The sequence below is a fragment of the Dermacentor silvarum genome, chromosome 5 (assembly GCF_013339745.2).
Source record: "Dermacentor silvarum isolate Dsil-2018 chromosome 5, BIME_Dsil_1.4, whole genome shotgun sequence".
NCBI classification, from domain to species: domain Eukaryota; kingdom Metazoa; phylum Arthropoda; class Arachnida; order Ixodida; family Ixodidae; genus Dermacentor; species Dermacentor silvarum.
This window is the reverse complement of record NC_051158.1, coordinates 133,265,180-133,280,369: the sequence shown is the minus strand read 5'-3', so window position 1 is coordinate 133,280,369 and position 15,190 is coordinate 133,265,180. Positions and strand designations below refer to the sequence as shown.

Here is a 15,190-nt window from a genome sequence, read left to right as displayed (position 1 = left end):
CAAAACAAGTTCGGGACCTTCATTTTCGGCGTCCTTCAAAGCGTTGTGTGTAAATTTGTGAAATGAAGCCCCAACACATATCTTTGAAGACATCAGTACATTCGTAAAGAGCAAGGATTAGGCTGAGCGTCATAGGACATCCTGAAGGGACGAAACTTGGCAGTCTGGATCATACAGTGTTGCGGACGTCTTTGGGGACGCGTTTAGGTTTAACCACGCATCAGGGGATGCGCTCGGCGATGATTTTACAGACACAATAAACCTAAACTTAAAGCCAAGCTAACAAGAAGTATTGGTGTTAGAAGGTGTCAAAAGCGTAACGGTTACATGAATGGACTTGGCATTATGAGTAGTACTTTCTGCTGTGTTCGTGTGTTTCTCCTGCCTTCATGTTTTTTGTTTGTTGGTGATGTTAGTGTATGCACAGTTACCCTGAACCGTGCCTTCATAAACTTGGAAATGGTGGAAGCCTGGCACAGTATTGGAACTGCCACTGTGAACATATTGTACAAGTTGTTATATCGGTCTAAAAGTATCAAATCTCGTCCACTGCCGATAATAATAAAAATAAATAATTTTGTTGCACTTCAACACGACGGAACTACTGTTCGTACAATGTTATTAGATTTCCGCACAGAACAAATAACTGTCTACAGTTTACGGTGGTGTTTAGCAATATCGGTGCGTACCGATGGGTCAAAACATGGATACCAACACATGGAAGAGCATGGACTCCAAGAGACAAGCATAGCACCGGCATGTACTGCTTGCTCTGAGTAGGTTCATCTACTTACAACAATATATCACGCCTTTATACAAAGCCATATGAACTACTGCATCTCATCATGGGGTCATACATACTCGTTCGCCTATGCAAAAACGCGCGTGTGCTTGCGTTTGCACGTTAAAGAACCCCAGGTGGTCAGAAATAATCCGGAGCCCTCCACTACGGCGTGCCTCATAATCAGAACTGGCTTTGGCACGTAAAACCCCAGAAAGAAGAAGATACGTGTTCACCTTTCCCCATTGAGTAAACTATAGAAACGGGCCATTCGCATTATTAAATCCGCTATATGGTTGTCACGTAGTTTTCCCGTTTGTTTAAGCTTAAAATTTTGTCTTTGTTCTGCATTTGTGTTTATAGTACAGGTGTTATGTTCTTTAAAATTGATAGCGATATTTTCAATTTTGGCATTTTCCCACGACATGTGCTTTCTAATCCTAATCCCACTCGCTTCGCTATCAATGTTAGCTTGATCTTGCCTGGTACTGATACTAACTATGGTAGATCCAGTTTGCTTTTTTCTTCAGTATTATTCGGGAATAGTTTACACACATATATGGTATCTGTCGGTTCCTTGCAAATGTTGAAATAAAAAAAAAACTAAGAAAATGTCTGTTCTTAAACCATCAATAATCCCATGTAGCAGTCAACGTTATTGAAGTGTCGTGTTTTGATGCCGTTACATGTATTCTTTAAGTATGCTGTCGTTCGTTTGCTTTGCTTTTTTACGTTGTAGTTGCACTCATTTTACTTGCACAGGAGGTCCCGCCAACGGTGATTAAACCTTAGGACATTATTCTGTATATGCACAACTATGTCGTATTTTTAATGTATGTAGTAAGTTTGAATTTGGCAAAAGAAAAGACCCGCTCATCGCAGGCTACTTGCATTGCAGGAGGATAGTGAAGCCCCAGCAGTCATGTTGTTTTGCCAAATAGTACTTGTGTAATAGAACATGTAATAGAACAAAAGAATTGTTGCGCGATTGCTGGAAGATGAATACGAAAGTCGAATGCATGAGTTTTAATAGAAATAAACGGATATGAAGAGCCATCTAAATGTATTGTACCATGCGCAGGCTGGCTGCTGGTCTCGTCCGCCGGGTTGGTGCTGTGCCTGGAGCCTGGGCTGGTAAGTACGGGGAAAACTGCAACAACTATTTATTGATAAATTATTGAAGTTCCGTACATTACAATGCACTAGATGAAATGTTGAACGTGCTGATGCTACGAAGTTGGAGTCAGCAGAAATAGCATTAAATTAGAGTAAAGAATGTTATGGGCAAATATCTCAAGTTCAAAATTCAGAGCCCTTCCACTACTGTGAAGATGGAAGCCAGCGAATCTGGGACTATGGTGCGTCTGCTGTAGTCAATATTGCCTCCACGATGAGAATGGGCGTATCGTCTTTGGGCATCACCCAACCGAACATGTCTATCATGAACGTTTCGATGTCTTTCGTAGGCGTTGCAGGGGGAACGTGCAGTGTCGCGATCACCGTAGCGTCAAAGCGTTTTATTAAAGATGACTACGTCAATCGCGGCGCGCATAAGCACTAACGCGCTGACGTGGTCGCCAGGGTGAACGTTACTAGACTAGCTTCAGTTGTAAAACTCGGCGGCATTGCGCGAAACCGCCACCTGCCCGTGCCTTCATGGCGCTGCTGTCGCACCCAGCTTCACTTCTCCACTAGCTGGCTACGCGAACTGGCCGGACGAAACACGCGGTGCAGCGTTGGTGTATTATGTGGTTGGTTGTTGACGGCGGATTTCAGGAAGCATGTCATCCGCGAAACTGTAGCCTTCGCCGCGATCCTTAAGGATATTGGCAGATGATGCCGACGTGCTGCGTTCCTGACTGCAACAAGCCGCTATCAAACGATGTCGACGGTTCGGCGCGCCACGTGTGTGCTCACAGCAATGCGACACTTAGCTCGGCGTTGAACGGGGCGATTCCTCGTGCCGACCGGGAATTCTCTGCGAAATCCATGGTGTGTGATGTACACGTTCATGAGCAGGCTATCTTAAAGTGTTCGTTCATATTATCAATGGACAGACGGTTAAGGCGCCACGACACAAGTGGACACTTGCCGAGGGTGCAGTGCCGAAAGTGTTCCCGAATCTTCCCTCGCATCTGTCGAGCCAACCGGGATAAAAAAAAACGCAAACGAAGAGAGATGTTTGGTGACCTGTTGTGGGTTATCTTAGAAGAGCTGTCAACGCTGAGCTGAATACGCTGAGTCGTGTTGGGTGCCCCTTGCGCTTTCATTACTGAGTGCATGCATCATTAAATTTTTAACAGCGGAGCTCTTAGGCTTTTTGCTTCCCCGCGTAGTGTTCGCTAAAACTCGCCTAGCGATGACGTCACTGCGCACAGCTGCGCCTCGCATCACCTTGCGATAGCAAATCAATAGCTAATCGATAATCGATCAATAAACAATGAATTCCGGAAAATTCTAGGGATGACTTGGTAGTGCTTAGCCGAGCCCGAATACCTGGTCAATACTTTGTGATAGCCTATCAATAGCTAATAAATAATCGGTCAATAATCAATAAATTCCGGACAATGCTGGGGATCACTTGGTAGTGATTAGCCTAGCCCAAATACGTGGCCAATACCTTGCGATAGCCAATCAATAGGTAATCAATCAATAATCATTAAATTCCGGTAAGCCATAACCTGTATAAGGCCAGGACCAGCTAGGTGCCGATCAGCTCCGCTGTTTGTTTCGCTTTGCGCCACTTGTGCAAGCTACGCTAATTTCTATTTATTCACGCACATGCATACACGCATACCTTCTATAAAAATACATTCTTAGGCAAGGTTCAAGTGGCGGGGATCCCGTCTTGAAGTAAAGGCAGTAAGGAAACGTGCCAGGCTGTTGTAGGTGGAGTTGGTTTTTACGTAGGCCCAACTCATTTGCCTAGATTATGTCCCTTGTGACAGTTTGAGCCTTAGCTATATATAGGGGCATACAGTTCTTTTTTTACCAGTTTTCTTTAATAAAGCATTCATTGGTTTACAAGAAACTTGTGCTGTTATTTTTGTGGATAACAAATTTGGTCTCGCTAGTGGCGTATAACTGCCCCAGACCAAAGCGTTAAGCAAGTAAAAGCAGCGAGAAAACGTGCCAAGCTGCTGTATGGGAAAAGTAAACTACGTGAAAGGTTTAGGCGGCAGGAAGAAACACACGACACTTAAAAACGCAGCTTCTGCGCTTCGTCGTATGCGTTTCGTCCTATCGTGCAGTTTACCGTTCTATCAGTATGAACCAACTAGCCCGGTATATGTTTTCCATGTAGGTGAATACCGATTTCGCATGGTTTCACTAATTCGGACTGAAGGGAGAACGCTAACGAGCGTGAAACACGCGCAAGCTGCCCGTCTGCACTAGCTCAAGCCTGCGGCGAGGCGTCTGCAGTGGAGCGCGATGGAACGGCGCCGCCATCTGGCGGCTGCCCAAGGAGTGGCGACAGCGGCGGTAAGCGCTCGGACAGAGAGTTTTACAACAGAAGCTAGTCTAGTAACGCTGGCCAGGGTGACCGAAGTCACGTAATGAAAAAGCAAACGTAAAATCCAGCAAGAACCGTGATATGACACACTCATTTTTACAATCCTAATTTCGAAAACGCCGCAAACCCGGCGTTTTCATACGACTCCACGAGGTGGCGCCGAGGCGGAGGGACGCTTGGTGGCGCAACTCACCACCCCTTTTCGAGGGGACGCTCATAGCATCCATCCATCCAGCAAAGAAGGAGCGCCGCCGGCCTAGCCTTGCTAGCCTCCCAGCAGTACTCAACTCTAGTTGGGCGCAACTTTCACCAGGCTCACCAGGCTTGCCGCGCTAGCCTCGCAGTCGGACCCAACTCCAATTAGGGGGGAACGCGGCGTAAAAGAAGGTCAACTGGCGCAAGAGAGCCGGGACTCAGACGGCCTGGAGGGAGGAGGGGCCATGTACTCAAAAAGACGATGGCGCACGAACCAATGCTGATGCTGATAGTACTTTTCTACACGCGGACACGATCCTGGGGAACCTAGCCCTTAACAGATTCGCTGTAAAAATATCTATTTAGGCAGTGGTACGGGAAGAAAAGAAGGGCACATAAGAAGAAAAAAAATGTATCTACGTGCATAAGAAGTAGCACGCACTTACCGATCCGCCGCCTCACTTTAGTCAACCTCCACAACCCCCGCGACATCCCCGCCCCCCCCGCCTACACGCACCTATTGTTTGCACGTGCGCGCGCGGTCGAATATTAGTCCTAGTCAGTGCGATAATCAATGTTGTTAGAATATATTTGCACACAACTGGTTATCTAGCGTCGTTTCACGTCCCACAAGGCGTTACAAGAGCGCATAAGATCTCATTGTTTGGCAACAATTATGCGTGTGATGTGCACGTGTCTGTGAAGTCAACCGCCACGGAACAGCATGTAGACGCCTTGACGATGTCGCTGAAAACGTGTCGGCACTACGGCGCTGTGGGGCCTCGCCTGCGACATGCCAGAGCGTCGCCGTAAGCTAAGTAGACATACGGCGTCCTCCATCTCTATCTCCGTGAGTCCCGTTTTAATGAGAAGATGAATTCCAGACGTTGAAGGAAACGCATTGGTTTATTTTACATATTACATCAAGGTATGGCAGCATACTCCATGTTAGAGCAGATTACATGTATGATCACACTACATTTCTGAGCACACATTGCATCTCTGAGCACACTTCTCGTAGCGCCCAAGATCCGCTTTTAAATGCGAAGCATTTCTTGGCGAACATTTGCCATTTTGACAGTATTATCTATCTATCTATCTATCTATCTATCTATCTATCTATCTATCTATCTATCTATCTATCTATCTATCTGTCTATCTATCTAGCCGCCTATGACTTCGTGCTCTCATAGCCGTTTCATTAACTTCCATATACCAAAATTGCCATAGTATGACAAGACTGTATGACGAACATAAATGATAGGTCATGACATGAATGCCATGACATGTGTGTCATGTAGGTCACGAAACAGCCACCTGCGTCCAGTTGGTCTCATGGTCTTTTCGTTAACTTGGTACGTACCAAAATTGGCATAGTATGACACGAGTGTATGTCGAACATAAATGATAGGTCATGACATAAATGTCATGTCATGCGCGTCATGTAGGTCATGACAATGACTCAGCGAAAATATATTAACACCCAAAAACCACTGAAATGAGTTCTAACGTGGGTACTAAGTGAAGAAAACACTAAAAGATGATAGTAGAAATCATACTCATGGGCATGACTCAACAAAAGTGAGAATGACTCAGCGAAAAAGATTAACACTCAAACACCAATGGAATAATTTCGGATGCAATACCAAGTGAAGGAAAAGGCTAAAGGTTGATGATCGAAGTCGTAGTCATGAGCATGACTAAGGCGTTTGCCTTAACGTCTCTTAGGCGTAGCTAAAGAGTTGCCTGACTACTCATGACATGAATGACCTACATGCGTGTCATGTAGGTCACCAAAAAGCCGCCTGGGTGCTTTCTGGGTGCTTTCATGGTCGTTTCGTTAGCTTGGTAGGCTCCTGGCACACTGCTTCGCATAACATCGATTCCCACAGGGCGTGGGATCTGCCGGCTTTTTAAGCCCTCGCTTTTCCCAGTAGACCAGGTGAAGGGATCCAATGGCATTAATACAGAAAATTGGAATGGTTGAACTGTTCGAAGCACTCCGCCCATGGTCACACCACCTTGCTATCTCCGCCTCTGATTTTGCACCTTCGCTTCCGCATGCGACGCAACCAAGAGGGAATCGGGGAACCTGGAGTCGATGCTGATCGCACGAAAGTCGTCGACGGTGGCCCCTTGCATAAATTAGGGGGCTCTCCGTGAAGGTCGCCTTGTAGCGATTTGAATAGCCTGGCTTTGACGGTCTTTACTGCTTCCACAGATTTCAGCGGTTACTCTCACCTCGAAGGGACCTTCTTGTTGACCCATCAATAGTCAGCCCCGGGCTCCGCCGTCGTCTAGGCCGGGCGCTGGTGCAATAGTCGCTTCGTGTGATGCACACCATTGATACTCTTGCCGTTTCGAGACGCAACCTCATATAATTTAAGTTCACGATCGGGGCATTTAGGGCCTGTTGTTATGCCATAGTAAACGTTTTTAATTTCACAAGTATGGGAGAATAATATCTGAAAGTTGGCAGCTAGCACTCACTTAGCAAATGACGGTGGAAGTTGGTGCTATGTCCTTTCACATATTGTTCTCACGCAGTTGTGCTATTCCAAACCTTTGCCATAGAATTTCTATCGCAATAATACGCTCCAGTACAGTGCATGTTTCTAAACATTGAGAGACACTCAGACACCAAAGGAGCGTCGAATCGAAAGACCAGATATTGGAAGCAAATCGACTGAACGTTGCATGAACCAGTTAAGGGACCCATTATTGCATTGGTGGCCTGACGCATTGGAGAATTAGATGGAGTATTCATGCGTTACACGGGGCATATACTGGTATGCAACCTAATAACGTATTAAACATTTGAATATGTTTTGACTAAAAGTCCTTAAAATAGCCTTCTTGTTGTAAACCGACTGCAGTGGAAAGACTCAGGTATAAATATTATACTGAATTAAGCAATAACTTTCTTAAGCTACTACATCCACTTTTAATGGTTATTGCTTCTCGTTATATTGACGGAGACGATAACCGGATGTATGATGGAGGCTCGAGGAGCAAGCGTAGGGGCTGATCCGGAGAAAGTGGAACACGCGATTTGAGGGCGTCCGATTCAAGGTGTCCTGAAGAGTAAGCTTTATCTCGGGGCCTCATATCTAAATACATGAGAATGGAGATATTGTTTTTCTCGGCAACTGATGCATCAAATTTAATAAAGTTTAGTGCGTTTCAATAAAGAAGTCAAACTCCCGTGAATGTACGCAGCGGTTTTTTTTTATTTTGTCTGTTGATGTTTTGATGAAAATTGCTGAGGATTGCAAAAATCGAAACAGAAAACTCAAGTATACAACTCCACAACTCAGCAATGAAAAAAAAAAGGATGTCACATTTCTGTAAGCTGCAGCTAATCGTACATATAAAGCGGACAAGTAAAGCTGATAGAATATACATCTGTGTGCAATTTATAACTTGTTTGTGAAAAGGCCTTTTGCAAAACTATTGTATGCATTGTACCAAGTCTACGTAAGCTGTAAATTAATTTTCGAAATTTGCCTCCTATTGTAGCTGTAATGGAGGTAGGTCAAAAACATTGATATGTGTTTATGGCGCCATGTTAGGAAATTCTAAAAACTTCGTGCAGCTATTTTTTTTCAGTGCTACCAATTTCCAGCAATTTTCGTAAAAAATTCAGGCTCCCAGTCAGAATTTCGCTTCTTACACTCGCTAAATTTTAACTTTTCCTCTCAAGTGCAACAAACTTGGGTACAATTGGTCGAGGGTGTTCTACGTAAAGCATTTCTGCCTTTTATATTTATATGAATCGGCCACATCGGAGTTCGGCCCGCGCTAAAGCATCCTTGATCTTTAGACAGATTTTAGTACTGGCGTCATAATTGAGTATTGTTCTTCCGATGCGAATGATTATTCTTCATCTTTTAACGATAATAATTTATGTAAACTACTGTATTGGTGGTTGTTTAGCGACGCAACCGCAGCATGGATAAAAAATGCACAACAGATACGTTGTTCAGCGTTCGAGTGTACTCGTTCGCCTTTCATTCGCAGTTGTTTAACCATGGCATTTTGAATGAGCCCAATATCTAGCAGTCGTGGTTAAACAAAAATGGTGAGTATCCGCCTTGATGTTATGGAAGTATAGTTTACTGCTGCCAAGGTACATTCCGATATAACGTAGGCAAAATTGAGCATCTGTTGATCTCTTTGATTTCTCTCTATATATATTGGACACGTAAAACTTATATCAACGAGTACGCACGTAGTGTGCGTAACACCTGTTCAATAAATTCAGGCGGCTCACGTTACTTGCTGTCTAACTAAAGGTCTGGGTCTTTTAGTAATACTTCTTTTCGAAATTGTCCATGCATCAATCCAACAAATATGTGGTACAGGTCCGTTCTCACACAACGGCATTCTGATCTCAGTGATCGGGTGCTGAGATGGCGGACCGTGAGCTTTGGATGGTTACGTCTGAGCTAGCTAGGTGCGGCGCGTCAAATTGCGCTTGGGGTGACTGGGCTGCGAGCAAGGCGGCCGATGAGGCCGAGAAGATTGCACTTCTGCATGAGGTCGGCGGTAATGTCTTTTAGTCTTCGACCTCCGGAGGTGGGGCCTTATAGGCTGCGCAGCGATTTTGTAACCAACGGCTGCAGAGTGAATTCATTGTGGGGTCACACAATGTAGTACGCGCGCAGTCAGACCGCATTCCTTCGACACAGCTTGCGTCCACGGCCACTGCATATAATTGGCTACGTACCACGGCACGTTTGGCAGTGCGTACAGTTAGGTACGTTGGTGCTACGAAATGCGTAGTACAGCGACCTTCGGAAGAATGTGTAAATGATTCATTCATCGTTCTTGCACGTTGGGCATAAGGAACACCTGCCGTGAAAATTTGTGCTTTTTGGTATGGCGAAAATGCTCGTACTACGAAAATGCTCGTAGCACAAGTACACAGGAAAGGAGAAAAGATAGTCGATACACACGCTCTGTCATGATTATTCTTTCTTCTTCGCCAGTTAGTTGAGCTATGAACATTTCAAAGTCTGCCGAAGCAGTGATGGTTGATATACTCGCCTGTATAGCGCATGTCTGCTTTCTAAAGCAATCATCAGGCAGTTTTGTGCAATTTTTAAGCATCGCCTGTTGTAGATAGCATACTTGTTGTCCTTTAACTGGATCATTCGGAGAAGCGAACATCACTGGCACGACAAATCGAAACACATATTCAAGTAAATAAAAAATAACTAATTAACCTAATTGATTAAATTACGCGGCACATACTGAATTTTCCGAATTGTAGCCAGTGAGCTTGCAAGACGTATCCACTTGAAAAGAATTTCCTGGATGACACCACTTTCGGAAGTTTATTTCCCAAACTGTGGAATGAAATACATGGGAGTTCTAGTTACTTTTTTGCTTCAATGGATAAAAGAGCATTTTGTTAAAAGAGTAAGTAAAACAGCGCATTATTACGGCAAGTTTGATGGCTCATACCTCCAAACTGGCGTCTTTCTGTAAGTTCATTCCAAGTGAATATGCCTTGGAAGCGCGCCAGCTACAAATCTTAAAGTGCAATATGTGCCTAAGCTAAACAAGTCATAAGATTATTAGTGGATTCTTGTTAATTAGTAGAACCGCCTTTCCATTTCTCGTGCAAGTAATGTCCGCCTCTTTGAAAAATCCAGCTCAAGGAGTAGAATTATGTGATCTGCACAAGCACCCGCCACCTGTGCGTTGAAACAGTTCCGCTCTGAATTTAATCATTATCGTTTCTCCTGCATCGCAGTCGGGAGGCCTGTGCGAAGGTCGGCCGGACTCGGTGTTCGCCGACAGCGACGGCCTCGGTTTCGTGGCCTGCCGACGGGGCGCTGCGCATCACCTGCGTTGCCCGCCACGACAGCAATTCCACGCGGGCTACTGCCGCCGCCCCAGGGCGGACGTGGAGGCCCAGAAGTGCTCCGAGCCAGACGGCGTCTACCCGGACTACGGCTCTGGTTGCCGCCGTTTCTTCTTCTGCCGAGGTATTTGACCCCCGCCTCCGCGACCCACAGGCTTCTTCGTTCAATAATATTTTGTTGTATTGGTATGTAGATTTCGTTTGACAGTGTTTTGTAACTTCGTTGCTATTATTTCCTCTTTGTAGATATTTTATAAGGTAAAATTATTGTATGGCAATGAATTGAATTGGCCATACTTCCATATCTGATAGGCAATAAAAAACGAAATATACAACTGGTGTTACGCGGTGCATACGGAGTTTACCACGTGATGACTTCGCCACACACCCATGGCTAAGTACTAATGGTTCGTAGAATTTGATAGCGATTGATATTAAATTTAATAACACCGAGTGCAATATTTTAGGCCTGGCTCATTGTAATCGTGCGAACCTACTGAGCTGATTGAGCTCACAGTGCTCAACGTATTGGTGTCCGAAGGGGTAGACACATGGGCGCCTTCTGGCGCTTTACTCAAGGAAGAGCGGGAAAGCCCCATATTGGCTACACACCGTGAATGATTGGTGGGGAGAGGCATCCAACCTGCGATCTTTTTTTTTTAGCTCTGCAATCTGTCTTAACGAGCTCAGAAAAATCTGTAAGGTAGGTCATTCTCCGAAGATGTGCCGTTCTTCAAAACAACTTTAGACGTTTCTTATCCTAATGTTTTCTAGAATTTACAAAATCACATCCGAAAGGGATTCCCGTGGTTCGCTTAGAACAGAGGCATGCTCGAGCAAGCAAGGGGGGCGATGGCGACATCGAGTTGAGACCGCCATAACTTGCCCGATAGTTTAGGCAAAGGAAGACGCAAAAAAATACTGTAATTTGACATAAAGTTGCAAGATGTTTTGGTCATCACAGAAAAACAAACGGAGCTTCTCAAGACCTTCAGAAAATTATTTGTCTGTCTGTCAAACTAGCAAGGTGTAGCAAAAACATTAAAGGATGTCCTTGTTTTATTGGTTATATCTCCTTTTAAGAAGAGATTTTTTTGCGAACCTTTGAGGACTTTTATGACAGTGGCTGAGTGCTGCTGTCTTGCAGAATAGCTCACACGTGGGTCAGCACTACGATATCTACTATCCTTATAGGTTTCCTGGCTGCTGGCCTTGTTTTCTACGGAATTGCTTAGTGATAAAACAAATGATAACTAAATATCCCAATTGCAACAGATATACGAAATCAAGACCACAATTCCTTTAATAAAACTAGCCTTTCTATGCTTATTAGGGTTTAAGGTTTGGCGCATTTGCGTGGTCGGTCGTGCGCCGAGTTAAGTACAGTTTACTGTTGCACTATCTCCACGATCGCGCCAGTCGGATGGCCAAACCTGGATACAGTGTCGTAGCAAAGGAAACCATCCCCCGGACAGCATAATGCGTAGTCAAGGGGGGTCACGTCGTGGAAGTGTCCGCGTCTTGCCGTCCTTACTGGTCAGTAGGTAATCGCTATAGTGCAAAACGGCTGTGCAGAATATAATCCGTTGCATGGCTTTTATATAACCACTTTACGAGAGCTTCGCTTCTCAGATTGCACCATGTGCGTGGAATCTGTATATATATTGTTTTACTGTCGTTTCTCCAATGCTCTTTTGTTCATTATTTCTCTTACCTTGTCACGGAGCTTATCAGGCTATAACGCACAAGCTTATGACCAACCTTTCTGCCTTTATCCTCTCAAAAGTATGCGTCCAGCCCATGGCCAACAGCTTTCATAATTTTCAAAGTTAAACCAGGAAATATAAGCTAAAATTATGTGCTGTTACATCAAGATAGTTGCAGGTGATACCACATGTCAAGCGTGTATTATAATTTCCTTGCCACTAGTTTTTGAGACAATTTATACTTTGTATGTGACGTATTCTAAATCTCCCACCGATGACGAAAAATGACTGTTTAATGTTTCCAATGCCACCAGATGAGGCGGTAATCCCGGATGAAAAGTCAAAGCGATCGAGAAACCCTCATGTAATCTTAAGCCCTTATATATGCGTTTAGGAAACAAAATACGCATTCATATGAACGAACTGGGCGAATGAACTTTATTCCAATTTATGGACCTGCTCATGCGAACATGTACTCGTGCAATGTGATAAAGCGTTGTTTTTTTTTCAGAATCATAACAGAGAGGATGACAATAATAACGGACTTTAAAAGGTGTTGTGTCACTGGGATTGAGTTAGGTCTGACGAGGTTGCTTGAACAAATTGTTCTCGCTTTGAACCATGACCTGCTTAACTTCCCGCTACTGGCCTGTGTTCCTTCTGGTGCTCGGCATGTCTGCAGTTTATATATGAACTGGTGTACCAGTAAAATTTCTTTACCATTGGCTGCTTCAGTACATGGCTAGTTGTGTTGCGGAGTTGAACGTAGCGCTAATGGCGTTACTGTTTCGCGTGGCAGGAGGCCGGAAGACGTCGCTGTCCTGTCCGGGCTCACTTCTCTTCGACTGGCGTCTGGGCCGCTGCCGTCCGGCTGGAAAAGTGGGCTGCCCGAGGCTACGGTGTGATGCGGACGGCGTGTTTGCTGACCGGGTGGGCGGGTGCAGACGGTATTTCCGGTGCCAGGATGGAGAAAGGGAGGAAGCGCTCTGCCCACAGGTAACCAACACGCATGGGAGAGGAGGACGCATAAGAAAGAAAACAAAGCACGGAGATGGAGTGATATATTGATTGATGGAGTTTTAATGTCTTACGGATGCCTTGTTCAAAGGCTGCGGTTTCATATTTGACCACATGTCGTTCTGTAGCGTAAGCCATAATAGGTGGTGTTGCAACATGGTAGCCATGACTGTTTCCGGCTCTGAAAGCTCCTACGCGTGCGACCCGCAAAGGCACAGTTTTTGACATCTGTTTTTGTTACTATGAGGCAGCCATTGCGGCAGCACGGATTCGGACACCACCCATTGCAACCTTTGCAGGACAGTGTGTATTTTTTTTACAGAACTCGTGATTTTTTTTTCTTTTTCTTGTGGTATGAATAAATGAGGTACTGAGCTTTCAACGAATTTGATTTCACTGGATGAAGCCGTTTATATTACCAAAGTGGAAACTATTTGTCCCGCTGACACTAAATTATCTTTCGAAACGTGGGACGCAAATATCCTATTGACCCTCTCGGGTCTCTTAGCGAAATGTTTAAGGGTTTGCGAATATTCATGTCTTTCGAATAACGAATCGAATACTGTCCTATTCCTACATCGCATAGCCATTATTCATAAATGCGACTATTTTTCGGCAACTTTTTGAATATTTCAGAACGCCAACTCACAATTGAATATAATGTTGAAGCAAAAGTACAGTTAGGTTTCACCCTCGCGAGCACAGCATGGACATAAAACATGAGAACTTGTCTAGTGGAGCAGGCAACGTCGCCTTAGGTAGCCACACTTAACAGGCTATATGCTCGTATGCAGTTATCATTCGCACTCTTTGAAGAGTGCTGTGCATGCGAAGAAACTAATTGCTTACGCCTAATGCTACATTTGCACCTTAATTAAACAACGCTTCAAAACGTACTGGGTACGGGCGCAACCTTTATGATCTTAAGAATAGTAAGATGTGAACACAGTTTTATAATAAGTGTGTAAGGCTGTTAATTATTCGAAAACTATTCGATATTCGAGTCGAGTCGCTTCGCTTCTGGCACTATTCGCAAATAATAAATTCGGTATCAAAAACCACAAATCGCACACCCATAAAAATTCTGTTTGCCTACTTGCCTCGGGAACCCTAACCCTCGAAATTGTTTGTGTTGTAAAGTAAATGAGACCCTTAGAAAAAGCAAAAACCTAACTGCACCGAATTTCGCTTCGGCAAACGAAGCCATTTAATCATAAAATATGGCATGTATTGGTCCCACTGACACTACATGGCCCTTTAGAAAACTGGAACTCATTCGTCTCACTGACCTTCGAGGGTTACAATTAAATAATTGTATGTAACCACTTACCTCGTAAAGCGTGCTGAAGCACGGCGGCCAAAGCTGCAAAGCGGAGGGCACCCAGAAAAAGTTGTTGCGCAGTTCTCAACCGAGCGTCAAACACCAACGGCAGCAGCGCTTTTTTTCTTTTTTTTTTTGCATGTGCGTGCTTTTGAACGTGCATTCATAAGGATGCACCTTGCGTCCTATCGCCTCAAGATGCAAAAATGGTTGCTTATTGCGAGATAAAGGTGCAACGATAAGTGTATGAAAGAGGAATAATCTACCAGGAATATCTAGAACTGTTTTCTTGCGAGCCCATGTGGTCCAAGTCCAGCGATCATTTTAACAATTGTAAAGAATGTTTTAACTGTTGCACACTTGTCGCCACTTGGTAACCATTCATAAAAGTTGTCTACCATGAAGTGTTGAAGCATGTATATAAAAGGCAGCAACACACAAGTGGCGAATGCGCTCCTTTGCCGCTGAGAAGCGTTGTCGCGCGCATCAGAAAGTGGGACGTATATGTCCTGTTGTCCTACAATCGGTTAAGCACGCGAGAGTTTTACTATCCCATCCTAATCAGAACTGAAGTCGTCGTGGGTGTGTATAGAACTCGAGTCGCCACAGCCACTGAATTAACGCTGTGAGTCAGCACATGACGGAGGAAACACAGATGCGCATGCATGCCCAACGTTTTGTTTACAATCACTCTCACTTCTCCAAGGAGTTTTTCAGTGAACGATGCTCCTCTATGTTATCAACACCCGTGGCAGTTTTATTACGAGCTCTACATCCTCTGTCC

At 44.6% G+C, this 15,190-nt stretch overlaps 1 protein-coding gene across 1 annotated transcript in view; it reads left to right on the top strand.

Moving 5' to 3' along the window:
• Positions 1 to 15,190, top strand: part of LOC119453764 (uncharacterized) — a 112,955-nt gene that overhangs the window by 78,202 nt on the left and 19,563 nt on the right. Inside the window, exons 2-4 of the mRNA XM_037715817.2 lie at positions 1,863 to 1,915; positions 10,252 to 10,486; positions 12,868 to 13,064. Coding sequence (XP_037571745.1) covers positions 1,863 to 1,915; positions 10,252 to 10,486; positions 12,868 to 13,064 — 485 coding nt within the window. The remainder of the gene's footprint in view (positions 1 to 1,862; positions 1,916 to 10,251; positions 10,487 to 12,867; positions 13,065 to 15,190) is intronic.